Source organism: Stegodyphus dumicola, chromosome 6 (genome assembly GCF_044657685.1).
Source record: "Stegodyphus dumicola isolate Sdum_Otavi_A_Nest chromosome 6, ASM4465768v1".
NCBI classification, from domain to species: domain Eukaryota; kingdom Metazoa; phylum Arthropoda; class Arachnida; order Araneae; family Eresidae; genus Stegodyphus; species Stegodyphus dumicola.
Window position 1 is genome coordinate 22,822,691 of NC_140773.1, and position 23,119 is coordinate 22,845,809.

The following is a 23,119-nucleotide window of genomic DNA, read 5'->3' on the forward strand; positions in this document are numbered from 1 at the left end:
CCATCAGCGGCCAAGTGATAAACTCGCGGAACACTGGTATTTCAGTCCGAATTTCGAATCCTGGTTAACGTGCTGGCTGCATAGGAACAAATTTCCTTTAGAAAGTCCTCCACGAAGGCTCACTCTCCTTAGGCAGATAGCCCTCGAAAGCTTTGCCGTAATTAAATAAGCCAAACCAATCATGAGTAGGGCTTAAATTCATCCAGAGCTTCTTGGAGAACGGTACTTCCTATGTTCACCGCGGTTGAGTGGTAAAGTAGCTGAACACTGGTAGTTCGTTTCCTGCCGAATTGGTTGGAAGCACGGGCCTTTTCGTGGTTTTTCTTGTGCGTAACGTATTTACGAACATTTTCACTCACAAAGTCCCACACAAAAAGCATCCCTTCCCTTAGCCAGATAACCCTCGCATACTTTGTCTTATTCAAAATAAACCAAACCGATATTTCTTGGCATCCGAGAGAAATTTTAATTTCATGCAGCACTTCAAATGTTAATTTATTATTTAAGTTCAGGTCATCAATTTAATTTCATTTATTAATTTTTATTTATATCTTTATACCGTATTTTATTTTAATTATATATATATATATATATATGTGTGTGTGTGTGTGTGTGTGTGTGTGTGTGTGTGTAAGATATAACAAAATACGATAGCTGTTTTTAAAAAACAATTGGAGACCTCAAAATTAACGTTCTAGATTTGGTGATCTCCCTTAAATTCATCTATTCTCCCAAATTCGAGATCTTTCGAAGTTACGTAACGTTGCTTCGATTTCGAGGGCAGCTAACGGTCCCTCCTCATCAGAAGAACGAAATTACTTGAAAGGGGGGAAAAGAAGAAAAATAAAGCATCGGCAAAGGGGTCGCAGAAACACGTGGTCGTTATCAGCACTGTACGTGGTCGTAACCGGATTTTGAATCAGAGTTACACTGGCCATACTCATGCTAGACGTGTCCAAAGCGTCTGACCACGTCTGGCATGAAAGTCTAATATTCAAGCTCCACTCCCTCGGATTCACTAAAACTTTAACGTGTCTCATCTACTCATTCCTGAAAGGCAGGAGTTTTCACGTTTCTATTGGAAATGAGATTTCTGAAGTCAAAAGAATTCACGCTGGCGTCCCACAAGGGTCAATTATAGGTCCGATTTTATATCTTTTCTTTGTGACAAACTTCCTTAAAACAGACTTAAACTACAATTACTTCATTGGCTGCATGGCTGATGATACGGCGTTTGCTGTCAAATCTATGTGTCCGAATCTAGCTGTCAGGAAACTTCAACAAGTCATGCCACAAATAGAATTCTGGTGCACTAAATGGCGCATTTCAATTAACGCAGATAAATCCAAGCTGAAGCTCTTCGACACAGAAGTTCCCAGAGTACGCGAGGCGAATTACCTTGGCGTCATTATCAATGATAAATTCTCTTGGAAGTATCATCTGACTCATGTAAGGGGAAAAACACTAGGAGTTATTCAGAGTCTTAACGAGCACTCTAAACTGGACTTAAGAAGAAAGAGGCCCTTATACATCTCTGTTATACGGCCAATCTTCACGTATGCATCCCCCGCTTGGGCATCAATAAGAGACATATATCTAAATTGCAAATTACTCAGAACAAGCTGCTGTGCACCTTCGCGAATGCGCATTATTTTGTATCAAATAAGATGTTATGCAAAGATTTGAAAATTGAAACTGTCATAGAACATCTTCATCGTTTAAATTCCAGCTTTTTCCAGAAAGTAGTTGCATGCCCTCATATGATGAAACTAAAAGTATTTGATAGCATTCCACTACCAGAAGATAAAGAATTACGACCGCTTGCAGCCCACTTAGCTAGAAATGTGAATTTTTCGACATGAAGTAGAATTTGCTGTATATATTGTACATAGCATTCATTATTACTTTTCTCAACATCTTTATGGAAATTTCTTTAATTGTATCTGATTTTGCAACTTGCATTTTTGTCACTGAAACTTTATTTAATAAATGTATGCTTCTGAGAGTTTGTATTCTTTACAAACTCGTTATGTCATGTTTTGTGCTTTCACAGTACCTCAACATAAAACTCATAATTGCTCTACCTTGTACTGCTCCGTCTGCGACTCGTCTTCTTCTATGGCCTAATCCTAGGCTTGCGGCATCTTGTTCGTCCCCCTTCTGCCATCACCTCAATCCCACAGCTTTACTACGTCAGACTTACTACAGTCCTGTGACTCTTGGCAATTCTTCAAGAGCTGGAAACAGCTCAACCCAGCAATAGTTATTCGGAAACCCCAGCAATAGTTGATCGGATCGGATCGCCTACTTCTGCTGAGCCAGGCTATCTGATCAAACATATGACACATAGACTAAAACGAAAAAAAAAAGAAAGGTGAGAGGGGCAACTGCATCTTCAAGCACCAAATCTGAACCTCGAATGACCTTTTTTTAGTCCAAAGGGATTTGAATCCCGAAGGACAATTAGTTTCGTTTTGGCATTTTGCGTCGGACGGATAAATGTCGGTTCACTTTTCAAACTGTTGCCATAAAATGTTAGAGTCCTGCATTATATTTGAAGAAATTAAATAATGAAAAGTCTGCATAAATGTATGTATATTTCTCGTATTGTGATAAAACAACGGTACATAGAGTCATCGAATTTTGAATAACGTAATCCTCCAACGAATATGAGCATGTGGAAGACCAAATTTGAAATTTGAAATTTGTTTTATGATCGATTTCCTATTTTTTAAAACTTTGACGAATTTTTGATTAACAAACTCAAGGATTTCAAAGCGAGCAATGGCAACGTTGTGCAGAAAAAACATTTTTATCTCCAGCGCGTGAGTCTCTGTATCGGAAATTCTAAAGATATGTTCGTTTTAAAACTATTTGCGATATTGCTGTTGCACTGGATCTTATGGTTTAAGTGCGAAGAACATGATATTTAATAAAGAAAGGTAACACACAAAATGTTAAAAAACGCCCCTTTGGACGTAATTTAAAATCTGAAACATTTCGGATTTTTTTTTTTTTCCCCCGTTTTAGTCTATGTGTTATATGTTTGATCAGATAGCCTGGCTCAGTAAAAGTAGGCGGCCAGTGTAACTCTGATTCAAAATCCGGTTACGACCACGTACAGTGCTGGTAATGACCACGTGTTTCTAAGACTCCTTTGCCGAAGCTTTATTTTTTTCTCCCTTTCTAGTAATTTCGTTCTCCTGATGAGGAGGGACCTTTAGTTGCTCTCGAAATCAATTGAGCGTTTTAATATATGTACGCTAAATACAGGGTTGTTATTGCGATTTTGATTGTCACATTGGCGTATTTCTCTTCTATTCCAATCATAGCTTATTTCTAGAATCGCACCTACTATGGTATAAAAAAAAAAAACCTGGCAGCTAATTGCGTTACCTTTTTCCTGGCTTCCACCGTACTAATAACTCCTCGCTTCGCTTCCCAGTCTAAACTGAATGCGTCTTAATTTTTTTTTAGAATCAATGTACATAGAAATTTACCATATTTAATTATGATATTTAATTATGATTGAATAAGTGTCTGCCAAATTACTTGGATATGTGTGAAAATAAAGACAGGAAATTCTTCAAGTTCATTATCTTCATCGGTATGCCTTAACCACAGCCATGACAGACATCGAAAGCTGTTGAGAGTTCCAGCCATAGCACTCATGACGTTTCTTCCCCTTTTTAAGTCATACTGCCTATTTGGTTGGCAAATTCCTTGCTCGAGGCTTTCACACCCTTTTTGAGTTTGAATGGTTACAGAAAAAAGACATCGATATTCCAGGTCTGTTTTTTTTTTTTTTTTTTTTTTTTTTTTTTTTTTTTTTTTTTTTTAAAGCTCTATAAGCTAGTAGGTCCTCCCATAAAATCTTTTTTTTTTTCACTAATAGCAAATCTCTATTTATTTTTTTTATACATTGGCATAACCAGTCCATTATGTAAAGTTATTATTACACCTTAATGTGTTTCTTCAAGCGGACGCGTCGGGAAATTGGAACGAGAATTAAGACTAAAGTTTATGACTAAGTTTTTTTCAATTAATATTTAAAAAGAGTTTCGTGTACAGTTTCAATTGTCTATTTCAGCGAAACGCGATATGGAGCTAGCTGGATTAAAAAATCATTAAAAAATTTCCCCTGAAGAGTCCTTGATGAGATTCGAATTGGGCTAATCTACCATTTACCGCTTTTTTTTTTTTTTTTTTTTTTTTTTTTTAAATTTTTGCTTAAGTCTTTTGTCATACTTTAATTCTAATGTTTAAAATATGCTTTACTTTGATCAGCATATTACTAACAATTAGTATTGAATTTTATTTGTAAATATTCAAGTGTTTATATTGTTTGTTTAATCTTTTATATTTACATCTTTCATTACACTTTATTCTACTTATGTTAATATTGTCAACGGAACCACAGTATCTAAGCAACTTTTTGGCATACGCACTAGGAATTTTCTTTTAACTTATATATATATATATTCAGTTTTCGTGATGGCATTCCATAGAGCTCTGCCATTTCTTAGTTTAGAAATTTAGCCCCGGTTATTAGATTCTGCTGTTCCAGCACATTTCTCTTTATTTTAATTTGATTTTTTTTTTCATTTAAATTCTGTTCATGCAACGATAACGAATAATATAGTATCTGAAGTCACATCTTTTTTAATGCCAAATTATTTTTATTTTTGGATTGGGATTGGACCAAGATGTTTCTTTTATTTATAATGGGTTATTAGTCTCGAAACGGGATTTGGCGGCGCATCACTTTTCAAAGTGTTTCCACGAAATACTATCGTCCGGTGTTACTTTTAAAGAAATTAAACAATGAAGAATCTGCATGTGTTTCTCGCACTGTGGAAAAAGTTGGTAAAGGCCATCAAATTTTATATAACGCATTCTACCACCCGAACATGGCCACCTACCTGGAGGGACGAATTTTGAATTTCGAATTTTATGTTTCATATTTTATAACACTTTAATCAATTCGTAACTAACTCAACAAGTTGGAAACGAGCAGTGGCAACAATGTACGGATTACAACATTGTTCTATCCAACGTGCGAGATTGTCTATCGGAAATTCTAAAGATATGCTGTTTTTAAATATTTTGTAATTTTGCTATTCAACTGAATTTTGTGTGGCGTAAGTGCGCAGAACATGATATTCAGTTAATAAATTTAACACACAAGACGTTAATAATAAAAAGACAAAAAACGAATATCTGCAAGCCATCTTACTAATAAAACTGTACATTGGTATGATAAACTGAGAAAAAACAGAAAATATATATATATATATGCCAAGACTTAACACGTCATCGGGGATTCTAATTATATGCTGTTACAATTTTTGAAATTTTGCTGTCGAATTGTATATGGCGAAATTGCGAAGAAAATGATGCTTAATAATAAAGATGTGTTTGGGGGGATTTAAGTATATATATATATATGTATGTGTGTTTGTCTGTGTGTGATAAGATAAAAAAAAATATGTAAATCAAACTTATAACTTAAACTAACAATTGCGCCTTAATTTCTCATTTCATTCTTATTTATAGTTTCTATTCAATGTCTCTTGGTGGATAATGTGAATACTCATCTGACGAAATTCTACGCCATGTGGAAAACGCACCTGATGCTCAATACTAATCAGTGCCTCGACAGGGCCTCGAATAAATATTATTCCAAACATTGCTTTTAGAAACTTTTTTATAACATAATTTCATGAAATGACCTGCGTTTTTAACATTAATGAATAAATACTACAGAGTGCTGTACAGAAGTGCGCTGGTTTCATGTTTTATTTGCACAAAGCAAATAAAACAAAGAAAGAAAAATGTGGTTTAAATAAAAAATTTTGATGATAGTTTATGTTTTGAGCCGTACTTTGTGTTAGATCATGTCAAAAATGAATATTAAACGTTTGTTATGATGACGAAGCAAATATTATTTTTATTAAAGTCTATATACTTTTACCTTATACTTGGTTAGCAAGAAAGTAATTTAGGTAGGTGTGAAATAAAAACTTAATTTTCTGTATACAAAAAATTAACTTTAATCAATCAAATTCCTTCCATTCTGTTCGATGATCTTTCTGGTAACTTCAGGATTCTGCGCATTTAGAACCTCTGGTGTTAGTAACAGCAAAAAAACTCAGCCAAGTGCGATATGAGGCCATCGTTACTACCGAAATTTTCACCGTTTAAGATGTTTTATAAACTCCGAAATAAGTGATAATCCGATGCTGCAAAACCGGGGCTATATGGGGACGCGACATTATTTCCCAACCGAGCTCCGGTAATTTAGTACTGTTGCTAAAGATGTGTGAGGCCTCGCATTATCGTGCTGGAATACGATTACTTTGCCATTTGTAAATTCTGGTTTTTCTTTTTCCTCCAGTTTCATAAGTTGTTGACAGTAAATATCTGAGTTGATCGTTTGGTTGTTTGGAAGCAGCTCAAAATACGTAAAACTTCTGTAATTCCACCAAACTGACAGCATGATTTTTTTTTTCTTTTCCTAACGCAGTTTAGATTTCGATATGATTTATTTTGGTTCATCAGGCTTAGGTCATTATCTTTTTCGGTTCATTTTTCATCATCAGTGATAATTCGTGGGAAAAAAGGGTGGATTGCATTGCATTTGAAATGCGTCTTCCAAATATTGATTCGTTGTTTTAAGTGAATTCCTTCACATGGAACTTAAATATCCAGCTTTATAACAAGTCCAAGACATCTTATGTGATTTTCAGTTGTTGTGTGGGATACACTTAACCATTTTGTGATCTCTCGCACAGTTGCATCACGATTCCATTCAATTATCGCTTTAATTTTGTTGTCATCAAATTCAGAAGGTAGGCCAAAGCGTTAGCCACCTTTAAGTGAAAAAAATCTCCAGAAGGGAATTTTTTAAAATCAATTTTGATTCATGCATTCTTTTAAGCAATCAACACGTCAAACTTCACATATCTCTTTGTGAGCCTCAGTCGTATTCTTGCCTGTATCAAAATAAAAAAGTGAAATATGTCGAAAGCGTTTATTTTTGTATCCATTTTAAAACTGACCGTTATAAACAAAAATACATGGAATTTGTTTCTATAGCAACCTAAAAGTGTCAGTTCCCAAATCTGAAAAGAAAAAAAAAATTGATAAAGAGAAGGTTGAGAGAAGAATAAGTAAAGGGACATAATGCTACCTGTTTGTGCAAACCGAAATTACTTTCTTCTCAACCTAAACCATAAATAAATAAGTAAAATAATAAAAAAAGAATCAAGTATTTTGCGCGATTTGCTCTCATCATAGAAAACATGTACTCCATACATGTCACGATCGAATCAAGGAACATCTCCATAAAAATAACCGTGCGCTGAAAAGATAATTATCGTTCATGCTTTCCAGAATTCCGGTTTCCATCAAAAATAATAATTGATATTATAAAGTCCAGCTCATTCTTTAATCAAATCTTATTGCTTACAATTCTGAGGTCTGAATTCGATTGTACGTTTTCCATTTTTCGCTGAACAGATACATATAACTTCCAAATCGTTCAGAAGGGAGAAAAGTTTAAGCTGAAGAATGCAAACACTTTGTTTGTGTCAACATTCACCTTTTCTCTGCGATAGAGTCGTTGACATTGTCCTATCACATGGCATCCGAGCCTCTTTACGAGATCATTAGCAGCTGCGTTATTACTGTCGGTGCCTATGAAGAGACCTTTCATCTCAGGAGCAGACACGATGAGCCTCCTTAATATAACTTCAGCTACTGAATAGTCATTGGCATATAGTGGACCTACATAGCCTATTCCTTGGCAGGTCTTCCTGATAGTTCCGTACCCAATGCATTCCCCGTCTTTGATTGCCACCACGGTTTTTGTGTCTTGTTCCTGACTAGTAAGTTTAATCACGAGATCACGTTTATAGCCTACAAGATTGAAATCGAACTCGTAAATTAAAGACAAATCAGACTCTCGACAATGCTGGACACGAACACCGAAAGGAACTTGATCCGATAAGTTTGCTGGAGAAACACTTTGATTTATTTCGTTGAGTAATATTTCCCATCTGTCTTCAACGATAGGGAATGCACATTTGTCTCGATACATTTCAAGCGTTCCCGGTGCAGCGTTCAGGGCTACATTCCTTGTGCCAACATGCTCCATGCAAGCATTCCAGATCTACGAAATATAATATCATACAGTTAGTACATAATTTATATAGTTAGCACTTAGTTGAATTGTTAATGATATTCAGTTACTGTAAACTCTTAAATAAGAAAGATCTGCCTCAGAGTAATCATCAGAAAAACTGAATGGAAGTTTAAGGAAGGAATTTAAATATCATGAAGATTACTTAAAGCAGCATCCTGGTAAAATATGAAAGTTAATTTTTTCCATACACGCGTAAGTTTGATGCCTGGTAAAAACATTTTTCTACGTATGTAATTTATTAATAATTCTCTCATGTCATCAGACATAAACACTATTTTTATTAAAAATTTTACTTTATGAGTATCGTTTAGCAATATTTTAAGAAAATAAAAAGCATATATTAATGGTGGTTATAATCTAAAGCTTCTTATATTTGTTAGCAAGCAACTAGCATTTTAAAAGCTATACTAATTCAAGAATTTCAGACTACATTGCAAGTTGTTTAATCCGACTAACAGCAGTAAATGATTTTTTATGGTTATTCTAGCAAAACTTAAAATCACTTTCCTCAAAAACAGGTTTATAAATAAGGCAAATATTTAAAAATTAGATTTCTTTTTTTTAATTATATTACATATATTTGCCCTGGACACATGGAATAAATTTAAAGCCATAAAAAATATATCCCGTGATCCATGGATTGTAAATTAAAATCTTCGACAGTTTATGTAAAAAAAAGCAACCACACTCTTGTTACTAAAATAATACAAGCGTAGATGACACCTGGAGCAGGAGTTAGATTTATTAATGAACAAATAAAATTTATTTTATTAAAAAAGTTTTTAAACAAAAAAATTAATAGAAAATTTAATTTTTGCAATATTTTTCTTTGTCTTTACATAAAATACCTATAACATATTGTTACGAATTTGGTATTTAAAAAGCTAATGTTAGTTCAATTATAAATTAAATGGTTTTATTTCTCGCGCAGTGCAGCGCGTGACGAATATTAAAAGAAAGCTAAGCCGGAAAATTGAAAATACAAGAGCGCGTGCATTAAATAAATAAATATCTCTTTTTGATTTCGAGAAAGTACTGGAAAATTCTAGCGCGTGATTTTAAAATCTTATAAAAGGAGGAAAACATCTCAGTTTGTAGTAGTTGCTTAGTTTGTTGTTGTTTAGAAAACTACTGTTGTTGATTGTAGCGAATTCGCGGATTAGCGTTCTTTAGCTGTTTTGAATTACGTTCTATTGGACATTTGAGTAGTTAAAAGATAACTACTGTGAGATATTGTAATACTGCATGATAATTTGAGAAAATTTAAGCATTTTTGTTGTGATAATAATAAATTTTTGTTCATTTTTCATCGGACTTGTGCATTCATTTCATAACGAACCCGTACGCACGCAACAATATTGATCTACTTTAAATATTAAATTAACATACATTTTTCTGTTGTTGCTGTTGTTGGTGACTAATGGTCACTTGTCTGAGCTATAATCAGCCCACGCCCATGAAATTCCTCTAGGCAAGGATCGCAAGTTTACGCCTGTCATTGGCAACAGCCTTGAACACTATGCAGATGACAGTACCATTCTGCTCTGTGCCGCCCCTCAGTTTCGAAGGAGCGCACCCCCGGGGGACGATCGGAGGGTCTCCCATCCTTGTTTCTCTACCAGCAACCAACCTGTCTAGAGGACGTCCACTCGCTGCATATTTAGAAAACCTCCATGCCGCATGGACACTATACATTTACAAATCCATGCCTTCTCCAGGATTCGAACCCGTGCCCTTCGGCACGGCAGTCAGCGACGATAACCACTATACCGGCTAGGTGGCTATATTTTTCTAAGGGTAAGATGGGGTTTCCAAAAAAAAACCTTATAGTTCTAAAGCTTACGTGAGCCGATAAAGTTAGAATACCAATGATCTAAAGTATGTAAAACTTTGAGAAATCGTGCATCAAAAATTAATTATAAATCGTAAAAACAACTTATGTATCTTCTGTTTCCGATCGATTACCTATCGAAATTTCTAACGACTCTTACCGAAATGCCAGAATAATATAAACAAAAATTTTGTTCTTTCCGTTTTAAAATATTCTCTTCCACTTTTTTTCTAATTTAATTTTTAAACGAGTTCTTATTCTCACATTAAACTGCTTAAAAATGAAGATAAGTTCTTAATAGTAGTTTCTGTTAATTATAATATAAGTAATTCATCTTTCTTGTATTTTTTCCATTGCTTTTGTTAGATTAATCGTGAATGGAAGTCGTATTGCTCGGGAGTCTTACGTACAAAGTGTACAGTGTCAAAAGCTTCGTTCAGACGGGGCATAAAGGGCATAAGTGGTTAAAGCTGCGCTCCGTTACCAAGGCAACTAGTCTGTGCTACGTCACAAAATCTGGTTTAGGGCTCGTGGCATAGGGTTCAAAGTTTTCAACTTTACGCCGAGTTTGGGATAAGCCGTCACCATCGAGACAGATAAGGCCTGCGCTTTGAAACGAAACTGGCTTGTGACGTCACGGTTAAGGGACCCTCAGCAAACTTTTTGTTGGCTTTTATAAGTTGTAATTTTTTATTCATTATGTTTTAAGAATTGAATTTATGTTTACTTTTGACATCTGAAGCATCATTCCTTGTAATAATTACTAACACTAGTAATATAAAAATTGTCAGCAAAATTTATGATTATTTATTTTAATTGGAAACTAATTTTATATGAAATAACTGTCCTAAGGGGTTAAAAGCATAACACTTATTTCATTACATAATTCATTACATAATATGTAGAATATCAAATGCAGAGTAAATTTGATTCTTGACAGAGTACTGTGTTCTTAAATTTAAATATCAATGTTTTTTTGCAAATCATTAAATATCATTTTATCATGACGAAACTTAAATGCATATGTTTAGCTAATATAGCTTCTGTTCACTTTTATATATGTTATTATCATGCAATCAGTTTGTTTAAAATTTGTTATGCAATATAAATCTTTCTGAGAATGATAGAAAAGTTTCTAAAGTAATGTATGTAAGATTCATATTAAGGTAACTAAATTGCGAAACTGCAAAATGAAATTTTAAAAATATACAGTTATTGAAGAAGCAGTAGTAATTGAATTCATATGTAGACATACTTGTTTTCATTGTATTTCAATTCAATGCAATTTTAAAAACAATTTTTTTAATTATCTTTTAAATTACAATCTTTAATTTGAGTACGTGGCACCACCAAAAGCTATGTAAGTTAAGTTAAAAAAAATTGCTTACATTACACAGAAAAGTTTCGAACATGATGTTAGGATTTATATTTTCTTTTCATGTGGATATTAATAGAAAAAATATTTTCAGAACAGAGATAACGCTTATAGTTAAATAGGTATGATGTAAATATTTGCAAGAAATTTCAGTTTCTAAAAGTTTTTTAAGTATTTCGTATATTTTTAAAATATTTTCAAAAAAATTGTGTATAACTTTATTTAAAAAACTTTTTTCCTGTCTTATTTGGAATTTTAATATTGATAGTCTTCAGAGCTATGTAATAAACATTATCTCAATTTAACTACAGATTCTGTCGAATAATTATGTAGCATTAAGAGGAATACATTAACTGTAATACAGATTAACCTTTTAACTGTCATGCCCGAGATAATCTCGGGCGCAGCACTGGTGTTCGAAAATGTCACGCCCGAGTATTACTCGGGGTAATTTTTTTTTTTGAGTGCATCGTATTGTTATACCCGAATATATATCGGGAGACGTTTATTTCGGCTTCATCTCTTTGTCAAACCCGACTGTATTTCGGGAAAAGTTAATGTGCGCTCAGTTCAATAAATGACAGCACTTTACTGAAGATTTCAAAGGTTAGAGGTTATTTGGTTCAAGGTGCATGGGATCTTTTTGTTGTAAAATAGCGTCCAGTTCTTTGAAACGTTATATAGATGATTTAGATTCTTCAACCGAAGATGAAGGATGTGTGTTTGATGATGATCATGATACTTCCATGGTCAGCCTCAAAAATAAAAAATGGCGATATACTCAGATTGTTTCTAATTATGGTCTAACTATGGGTGGTGTAGATCGCTGTGATCAGGAAATATCCTTTCATCCAACAATCCGAAAACGTCAGATAAAATATTATAAAAAGATATTTTTACATTTACTAGACAAGGTACTCTGGAACTCATATTTGCTCTATAAAAATGTAGTTGGGAAACGTATTACATTTTTAGAATTTCGAATCCAAGTTGTAGAAGAGCTTTTACATAAATATGATGATGCAGCTTCTGGACAAAAGAATGTTGGCAGACCACCTACAATAGATAACCCTGCCCGTCTTACTGAACGACATTTTATATCCCATTTTCCTCCTATTCCTGCGAAACGTGAGCCTACAAGACAGTGCAAGTGTGTTGTTCGAAAAAGGATAAAAATGGGGGAAAGATAGGGAAGGAATCACGATTCTGGTGTAGTGATTGTGGAGTTGGTTTGTGCTTGGAAAAGTGTTTCCAGTTGTACCACACAAAACTGAATTACTGGACTACTAATAGGTATTCACTTATATTTATTTATGTTTTAGAAAATAGTTAATTTTTTTCATTTTTAGAAAATAATGCTTTACTAGAAGCGAACTTTGCAACTGCCATGTTGAGTGACAGCCGCCTCAAAGAAAATATGCAGTGGCTACAAAACTTTAAAAATTACGCCATGTACGTCAAAATATCAATTTTTAACTACTTAAGTATATTTTATTTTGTACTAAACATTTGGTTTTTGCAATAAAAAAATTTGACAATTTGTGTACCCAAATCATCAAAATAACTTGACAGTTAAAGGGTTAACATACAATATGTAAGTAAGAAATAATTTTAAGACTAGACTATATAGTAATTTATTACATTCAGAAAAATTTTCTGACTGATATAAGGCATTTAAATGTTAGTCTAAATATTAAGTAGTCTCTTGCATTCGTTTGATGTTTTATAATCCTGCTACATTAATATGATAGATATAAAAAATATGCAATAATTATAGAATGAGAGATAACATGTGTTCCCACTGGCAAACATTTTGTTAAAGTAGTGGGTGAAACAAAAAAATTTGATGCAGTGATGAGAATCAACGACAGCACAAAGACAGTACAGAAAAGTCAAAGTAAAAATTTTAGCTACTTGAATTTTAAAACAAGTAGCTAAAATTTTTACTACAATTTTTCTTCAAAGAAATGATTTGCTTTTAAAAGCACCACACCATTCTCAAATAATTTTGTTTTGAAAATAAATACTAACAAAAGAAAATGAAAATATTTCATATTCGTATAAGCTTTGTAAAACATTATATTGCCGCTTGTAATTTTGTTTTAGACTGATTTTATAGTATGAGATACCAATTTCATAGAATAGGTTTAGAAAAACGGGTGTTTAGCAAGGAAGCTAAACTACGCGAAGACCGGTCCCCTAGCAGTGACGTAGTAACTCAGCGCGCAGGCCTTATCTATCTCGATGGTGACGGATAAGCGTCGACCGATCAGAGCGAAGCTAAAACGAAGCGGCGTTCTACAGAAGATTTCGCTGTCAGAAAACAAGCAGAGCGAACGCGGGAAATCAATCGAGCAGGAAAACAGCGCGGGAAAGTTGTAGACACATCCACACATGCGCAAATTTAGCTTCTCTCATTGGCCAAGGCTTACACCCTTCTCGCAAGTGTTAACGGAATTCCCGTATTTTATGCCCTTATGACTACGCCTTACGCCGCAGTCTTACGCAACGTCTGTACATTAAACTGCCTGGATACGATTTTACACTGCGTTACATACCTTAGAACCTATTCCTAGACCTCGATATTTCTCTCGTACACTATACAAGCCAATGAAAGCCAAATCATCATGGTTGATGACTGCAGTACATGTTCCTAATACTTCTCCTAGAGAAAGAAAATAAATACTTTATTAAAAGGAATTCTGATGTAAGCACATGAAATTTTACAAGCAGATGTAATTAAAGTTAATCGTCTGTAAAAGAATTACTTTTTATTTCATATTTGCAATCAATAATGTTCTGCAATATGCGAATCCAACTGCGTAAACAAATCCAACCATTTTCATTTGTATAATCTTAATGTGCATTCTGAATGAATAAACAATTTCCCCACCCCCCTTTTTTTTAAAACTTTTGCGATTTAATAACAATTCTAAAAATGTATAAATATATATATGTGTGTGTGTAATTTGATGATTTGGAGAAAACTGCAATGGATTGACAGGTGACAGGTGAGAGCAGTGTTCGGATACCCGGACGGCTTTCACTGACTATTTGGGTATCATCGTCCGAATCCCGCAACTGTCCAGAAAAAGAATATTGCAAACAGGGGCAGATGGTGGAAAACAGGGGTATTGCGAATTCCTACAATAACAATGCTTATTATACAATATAAAGATACATCAAAAAGTGCTGTTACTATGTTGAATAACCATAGTAGTAATACATCGTATTACATTATACAATGCACTATTATAATAGTCGATGCATGAACGATAAATTAATACGTATAATAATAAAATTTTCTGAACTCTACTGTCATTGCAGAGCGGTATCAATGCGCATTGCTATATATATTATACGAAACCTATAGCTATATATATTATACATTAATATTGCATGCATACAATACATTAATACACAGATAACATAAAAGGTGCATTCGATATATTAATACACTATACATTAATAGTGCACTCGATTTAAGACGTACAATAAAAAATTTACCTAAACTCTACAGACATTTTGGAGAGCAATAACAATGCGCATCACGAAACTTATAGCTATATACATTATACCTAAATAACACATACACACGTCCATTACATTAATACATACATAACATGAAAGGTGCATCGATATATCAATATAATTACATAATACATTATACATTAATAGTACACTCGATATATTAATACATACTATAATAAAATTTGCTGAACTCTACAGACATATTGCAAAGCTGTACCAGTGCACATTACGCAGCTGATAACTATATACATAAATAATACAGGCACACATACATTACATTAATATATACGTTACATAAAAGGTGCATTCGATACATCAATAGGTGCACTGGATATATTAGTGCTTACAATATTAAACATTTTCTATATTCTACAGACATATACTAATGCAAATTGTACAACTTATAACTATATATATCGTTATACATTATACAATAATAGTACACGCATACATACAATTACATTAATACATACATAAGATAAAATGTGCATTTCCCTATTCTATTAGATTGATCATTAAAGTTAGGCATTGACATTGCATTAAACTGGTATAAAGATATTAATATCCATGAAGGATTAGGACTCCTATGGCTAGATGGGACCGCGTTCCGCACTGCAAAGTTCAGTGCCTAACGCTTCGAGTTTTTGCATCATTAGTCGTATTTTCCTCTGTGTTAAAGGTTGCTTGACCATGAATCTTTTGTAGGCGACTGTATTTGTAGTTGGTAGAGCGTGGTGGAAGTCTCGTGTAAGTGGGCATGATGTCAGATAGTAATCAGGCTTGCCCACATCTCCTCATACACAGAGGTTGGTAGTTCTTAGGTGCCTATGATAAAAGTAACTGGGAAATGGCCCGTGTCCAGTTACGAAGCGCGTTATATGCGGGTCTGAAATTAACCTGTCTGTACTGACCCTGTGAAAACGGTAAGTGTATCTGGAATCCCAGTCCTCTTGCCAGTGGATTAGAGCATCCTTCCGCGCTGTTCTTTTAATGCTGCTTTTGGGAAGCAGCACCTCTATTTGCTGCGCATCTATGTCCTGCGTGGCCTCCTTTGCGAGTAAGTCCGCCTCCTCATTTCCCTGGTGCCCAAAATGAGCTTTAATCCAGCAAAGGATTGGCAATGGTTCTCTGGCTTATAACTTGGAGAGACTTTACTGTGTAATTAAAAGATAACACTTGATGGAAAGACTTATAGACAGACGTGGCCGACTATATAATTTTTATTGCTGTACACGAACTAATTATGGAAAATAAATTTTTCGTCACAGGTGATCACGGGCGGCATATTTCACAAGTGCACATCTGCGCAGCCACTGAGGGAGGGGTTTCGGAAATGGACCAATGAGCTGCTATTGCTCTTGTGACGCTAAATCTTCGTGCATGTGAGAGTATGTTGTTTACGTTTTAATTTGCATTTGTTTGGCAGTTATAAATATATGGCGTAATAGTAGAGATCTTGTAGTGCTTTCGTTTTCTGAGTTTAATTAATCGCTGACATTTCACTTTCGAGATTTTTATCACGCATTAATATTTTGATTGATGATGACGGCATATTATGTGGATTAAGAGAATTCAAGTGTATATTTTTTTAATTGAGATGAGAATGACTTAAAGTGTTACAATGAATCTAGTGTTTTCTTATATCAGAGCATTCTTTTGATTTTTAAAGTGTAAGATTCAGAACACATATGATCTGATTATATCCATTTTTAAAATTAAAAGTTATATGTGAATAAATTGAATATACTCGTTGTGAATACAATAAATTCATTCTGCTTGACGAGTATTTCTTGTATAGAGAGTTCACTTAAGAGTGAGCAGTTATTAAATGTGAAATTTAACACACTAAATGTATACGAATGCAAATTAGTAAATTTCACTTTGGCTAAAATTCTGCATTGTTTATTAGTATAGAACATCTTTTTCGTATAGACTGCAATAAAAAGTGCTGACTTCTATTTACATATATGACTGGTGAAAATATTTTTCTCATACGCATAGTTTTATGTAAAGATTGCATTTGGGCTCAGACGTTTATCACATATTTCTTTCTTTATCTTATTTACCACTTATTAAGTAATATTTCACATCGATATTTTTGCGAAGTATCCAATATGTGTTTATATTTATTTCAACTAGGTAGTGAAATCTTCATAATTGCCTATATTTGATCTAACTTCGCAATGAAAAATTTCAGAAGCAATCGACGATCCTTTCATTATTTTTTACAGAAAATTGCGTGGCAGATTAATTTCAACCATCTTGCTTAAATCTCAAAGCACGCGAAAGGTCATGTGACATGACAGAAATATTACTGGATGCTCATTGGTCCATCCTAGAAGCCACTCCCTCGGTGGCTACACAGATGTGCACTTGTGAAATATGCTCACGGGCGCAATACGCACACCACAATTTTTTACCGAGTATCACATTTTAGATAAGGGCGTAGATAGCAAGATCGAAGAAGGGCTTGACTGCAAGAAAGCTGAAGCTAAAATGCGCAACTGCAATTATCCAGTATGGAGGATCACCAAGAGAAAATTTTGGTTTAAATTAGGTTTCAGTTCTGGAAATTTTGAGTTCGGATTCCAAATTACCTACATCAACATCATTACACAACCATGCAAAATGGATTGGTCTAGAAATGACGAAGTCCAGAAAATATATATATATTTGTGTGTAATATGATTTTTAGAATTCAGAGAGGGAATTAAGGGGTTATTGTTAATTTAAATTATAATTTTGATTTACATATTTTTATTATATATATATGTAGTAATTACTTGCGATAAAATCAATATATACTAAAATATGTGATCTAAGTAGTAATGCATATGATGCCCCTATTTAGCCTCTTGTGATATTTTTGAAAGTTATATGAATAAAAGTGTTTTATTTTCGAAGAGGTTAATCTAATGATGTAGTTAAATTTTCTGTTAATATTTATATTTAATAGAATATCCATATAAATATTAACCCTCTCCTTAAGTCTAGTTTGGAGGTTTAAATCCAGTTGTCCTTTAACGATTGCTACAGAATTCAACATCCGTAGCAGCTGGACCTGCCAGCAGCAGTCATGACAAAAAATAAAACCAGAAAAGTCTAACGAATTGCCAGTATCTGTAAAACTTTCTAAGCATGAATCACGTTGAAATTGCTAATATAAATTTTATACAATCGGTGACAATTTCTTGAAGTTCCAACCAACGATTTCAGAAAAATCATACCCACAAGCAGAAAAATTATAATTTTGAGTTAAAGTTATAACTGCCTTCAAGTCTTGCAAATGCACATTATTTTTTTAATATTAATAAGAAGTCTAAAAATATTTGTAAATATACATAATCATATATTTAAACAGCATTGCATATATAGTCATTATAACTTTTACTCATATAAACGAAGATATAATTTAATTAACTTTATTATAATTAATTTAACTTTAAATTTAATTAATCAATTTTCTAAAATATCTTACGTCAGAATATGAGTAACTGGTTTTATACTGGTATAGTGTTTACATAATTAATCTTAGCGTGCCTTCGTGGTGTAGTGGTTCTGCCCGTTGGGCCGGTATTCCAGAAGTCCGTGGCGTGGTTCGATTCCCGGAGAAGGCGGTTGCTATTTTTCATCTTTCCTGCTTCCAAAAATATACCTAATGTCTCTACAACCTAACTGAAAAATAAAATTAAATTGAAATCTTGTAATATTTTTGCACAATTTTGTACAATGATACTTCGATATACGTCAGCTTTAAAATACCTGTTTGGGTTTTAAAATTTTTGTCTTGTAGGCGGCATTTGTCTCGGAATGCGGCTCGAGCCCGATGAGTCACGACTACGCGTAGTTACACATATTTACCTCTTTCGACACAAGTTGTGACTGCCCACGAATACGCCTGTTGTTACTATTCAGTATAAACAACCCTCACCATGCCTTTGAATTTTAAAGTGATTTTGTGTTTTTTTAATAATATTTTTTTAAAAATTCACTACCAGTGAGTTTTAGAAAAGCTTTTAAGAAACGAAGCAACGAAGAAAATTCTTAGGATCACCAATGGAGGTGAAAAAAAAGAGATTTTTTGGAAACATGAACATGGCATACGTATCTGCATCTTAGCTATAGCATGCCAAATGACAAATACGATGGTGTCTACGACTGTGAAAAACAAAAATGTTAATAAATCGGCTAACGTTGCGAATGGGGGAAACCAAAAAAGATCAGAAACGTTAGTATATGTATTTTTTTTTTTTTTTTTGGATCTGTTTAGCAGGAAAATATTTACAGTATCATGTGTCGTGCTTCATTTATATTTATATTCACATTACATATTTCCCGCATTATATATGTATTTAGTACTAATCAGGGTTGTAATAATCACAACGGTACATTTTATAAAAACGAATTTATTTTTTACCTTTATTCTTATTAGAAAAGTTCGTCTGATATACGTCCAAGGACCCCCCCTCAGATGGTATAATGGTTAGGGGAGCCGATTGCAATACCGAAAGGCTCGGGTTCGAATCCCGGAAAAGGTATGGTTGTAACTTGTCCGTCCCTTTATAGTAGGTAACAGTGGCCGCCTATTAGGTGCCTCCACAATGAAATGGCCACCACTTCCGGCCTTAAGAGTGGACGCCCAGACGGTATAATGGTTAGGGAAGCCCGACTGAGATACCCAAGGGCCCGGGTTCGATTCCCAGAGAAGGCAGGGATGTAAAATTGTCTGTCCCTTCATAGGTGGTGACGGTGGCCGCCTAACAGGTGCCTCTACAATAAAATGGCCACCACTTCTGGCCTTAGGAGTGGCCAATGCCGTTATAGGCAAGTGCCCGCCGTTGGAAAAAAAATAATAATAAGGATATGGATTAATGAAGTATACCACTGTATATCCTTTATTTTCTAAACATTAATAAATATGTAAGCCAAATATACTAATAAATTAATTTTTTTATCATGCGTGCATTTGTATAAAATTGCATGAAGAATGGTGCCATTTAAGATATAACTAACTAACTAAAGTGGTAGATCGCATACTACATCATTACTAAGTAGTTCTTTTTTTCTAGTTCATAGTTTATTTTACGCTTTTTGATAATAGATGCTTTTGATAAAAGATGCTTTTGTACGTTTTAAGTGATATTAACTTTATGATATAATGGTATACTACCTGAATTTGTAATAGCAACATAAAATCCCTGAGGATCGAATTTCAGCCAAGAATAAATGCTATGTGTTCCTTCTTGCATTCCGGTTTCTCTCCACACGTCTAAAGCTTGAGGAACATCTATTTTTCGCATTGGCCTTACTTCATACTTGACGTCATCTGTTTTTTTCTGAATGTCTGATGGCTTCTGTTCTATTAAAATAGACAAAATAAGATGTGGCTGGAAATGGACGAAAGCTAGCAAAGAAAACAAAGCCAAGGAAAAATATCAGCGAAAAAAAAATTGTGGTACAAGAAAAAAAGGAAAAACAAATCACTGTAGTTCCAAACCATCACGGTATAGAACGTTGTGGCAGAAAACACAGTGGTAACAAAACTTCGCAGTTTTAAAACATCATTGAATAAAATATTTATTTTCTATCACGATGTTTTATACTACAGCATTTAGAACTGCGATGCTTTCGCCTTACTTTCTTTACAATGATGTTTTCTGCGACGACAAGTTCCCCTTTTTTGTTACTTTTTCGGCAAGTTTTCTTCCGCGATATTTTCGATGACAGCCCTCGAATAACCAACAGTATAGTGGAACTGACAGAAAAGTATCGTTTGTGTTTTCAGAATTTTTTAAAAAACATGCTTTTAATATTCTTAAATAGCTATTTTCTGCATTCTCTTGTTTTTGAATAATTATGCACATTCAATGAATTTTTAATATTCATTGTGTATTATATCAGAATGGACTTCGATTTGTTAATGGTCTAAAGAAGAGATTCTGATTTTATGATTTATTTACTGGTTAAATATTTTTATCATCGCGTTACCACCGATTTAATTGAGTCACTAGCTCTAAAGAATACCGATTAAATGGAAATCTGAATGTTATGAAATCCCAAGAACTGTACTTAATTGCCTTGAGGAACTAACCAAAAAGTCAAGAACAAGATACTTTTGCGTTTAAGATAACAAACTTTGTAATAATAACAATTCTAGAATAAATTCTGAATTGCGATGACAGAAGTCCTTTTGCATAATGTAGAAACTAATCATTTCAAAAATAATAAATTAACTAACAATTTTTCTACCTGAAAAAAATAATTCCAATCTATCTTTCTTATTTTTTATAAAAGCAGATGCAAAACAAACACTCTTTATGACAGGAATTCAGATTCATTAATTATTCAGTATGTTACAAGAGAAAATTAAAACAATTTTTACTACAAAAATATTGTAAAGTAATACAGTGGACCACCGTTTATACATCTTTCAAGGGACCATTCAGAAATGACGTATAAATCAGAAAAACGCATAAGCGAAATTTTAGTATCAAGTATCTCTTCTATTTATGAACTGGTGGTGTAGTGTATTTAATTATGGCAAAGCACGCTAAGGCTATCTGCCTAAGGGGAGGGATGCCTTCGTGGAGGACTTTCTAAGGGGAACTATTTATGAACTGGTTTTTCAACTCCTATACCATAATGTTAGTATGTCTCATGCTTCTATTTTCTTGCTCTACCTCCATTTCTTGGCAAAGTGCTTGAGCGGTGGGACTTCGAAATGTAAAACCAATGCTGTAAGTCTAACAAAAACGATTTAAAACAGAAGTCATGCGACATATAAAAAACAAATAGGAGACTGACTTGGGACCAAGCTGAAACGACGTATAAACGGTGGTCTATTGTAACTCGACTTTTTCACAGCTTTTAGTTTTAATTAAAACAATAAAAATTAACAGATTCTTCTCCCAGTCGCGTAATATGCAAAAGAAATATATTTTATTAATTATAATATTGCTGTAAATGCTTATAATTATCAATTGTTTATATCATAAATTATAAATTAAATAAAATGAAGGTTTAAACTATTAAAAAGGCATTTATTAGTTTTAAATATCTCAGTATCTTTACCCTTTGTACTATAACGTATTTCTTCCGCCTTCCTAGCGTGCCTTCGTGATGTAGCGGTCAGCACACTGAGCCGGTATTTTAGATGTCCGCGGTTCGATACCCGGCGAAGGCGCTGCTAATTTTTCATCTCTTCTGCTTCCAAAAATTACCCGTACGCACGTATCTCGCATAACTTGAAAACGAGTAGCCTCAAGAACGTTGAAATTTTCTATATAGGACTGCTATAACATGTAGATGTGCACCTCGTATTTTGGTTGCAATCGGCTGCACCAAACGTATATAAATTACCTAGTGTCTCTATAGTACTTTGAAAGATAAATTGACATATCGATTTATCGATTTATTATTGACATATCGATTTATTATTGAAAGATCTCATATCATATCGATTGACAATACTGTTGCGTGCGTACGGGTTCGTCATGAAATAAATGCACAAGACCGATGAAAAATGAAAAAAAATTTATTATTATCACAACAAAAAAAATGCTTAAATTTTCTCAAATTATCATGCAGTATTACAATATCTCACAGTAGTTTTCTTTTAACTACTCAAATGTCCAATAGAACGTAATTCAAAACAGCTAAAGAACGCCAATCCGCGAATTCGCTACAATCAACAACAGTAGTTTTCTAAACAACAACAAACTAAGCAACTACTACAAACTGAGATGTTTTCCTCCTTTTATAAGATTTTAAAAATCACGCGCTAGAATTTTCCAGTACTTTCTCGAAATCAAAAAGAGATATTTATTTATTTAACGCACGCGCTCTTGTATTTTTAATTTTTCCGGCTTAGCTTTCTTTTAATATTCGTCACGCGCTGCACTGCGCGAGAAATAAAACCATTTAATTTATAATTGAACTAACATTAGCTTTTTAAATAGCAAATTCGTAACACTGCCCCCTTCCCAAGGACTGCACGTCCCGGGCAGTACAATCCCTGGACAGGAAGCTAAACTTACAACTGTGGCATAAATGCAATTGAGGCATAAACATTACATTACAATATCAAACAATATAAACAATAAATGCAATAACTAACTTAAACAAATCAAATGCTATCAAATACTAAATGCAAATCAAATACTAAATACAAATCAAA

The 23,119-nt window shown here is 33.7% G+C and overlaps 1 protein-coding gene across 3 annotated transcripts in view; it reads right to left on the reverse strand.

The window, feature by feature from the left end:
* Positions 1 to 6,028: 6,028 nt before the first annotated feature.
* LOC118180634 (uncharacterized) overlaps positions 6,029 to 23,119 on the reverse strand; it is a 53,293-nt gene continuing 36,202 nt past the window's right edge. For 2 of the 3 annotated variants that reach the window (XM_035349703.2, XM_035349702.2), the window contains exons 3-5: positions 20,114 to 20,302; positions 13,971 to 14,077; positions 6,029 to 8,173 (exon numbers count right to left, since the gene is read on the reverse strand). In XM_035349703.2, the coding sequence (XP_035205594.1) occupies positions 7,544 to 8,173; positions 13,971 to 14,077; positions 20,114 to 20,302 (926 nt within the window). In that variant the 3' untranslated portion in view covers positions 6,029 to 7,543. The remainder of the gene's footprint in view (positions 8,174 to 13,970; positions 14,078 to 20,113; positions 20,303 to 23,119) is intronic. The other variant, XM_035349704.2, reaches the window with a different exon arrangement.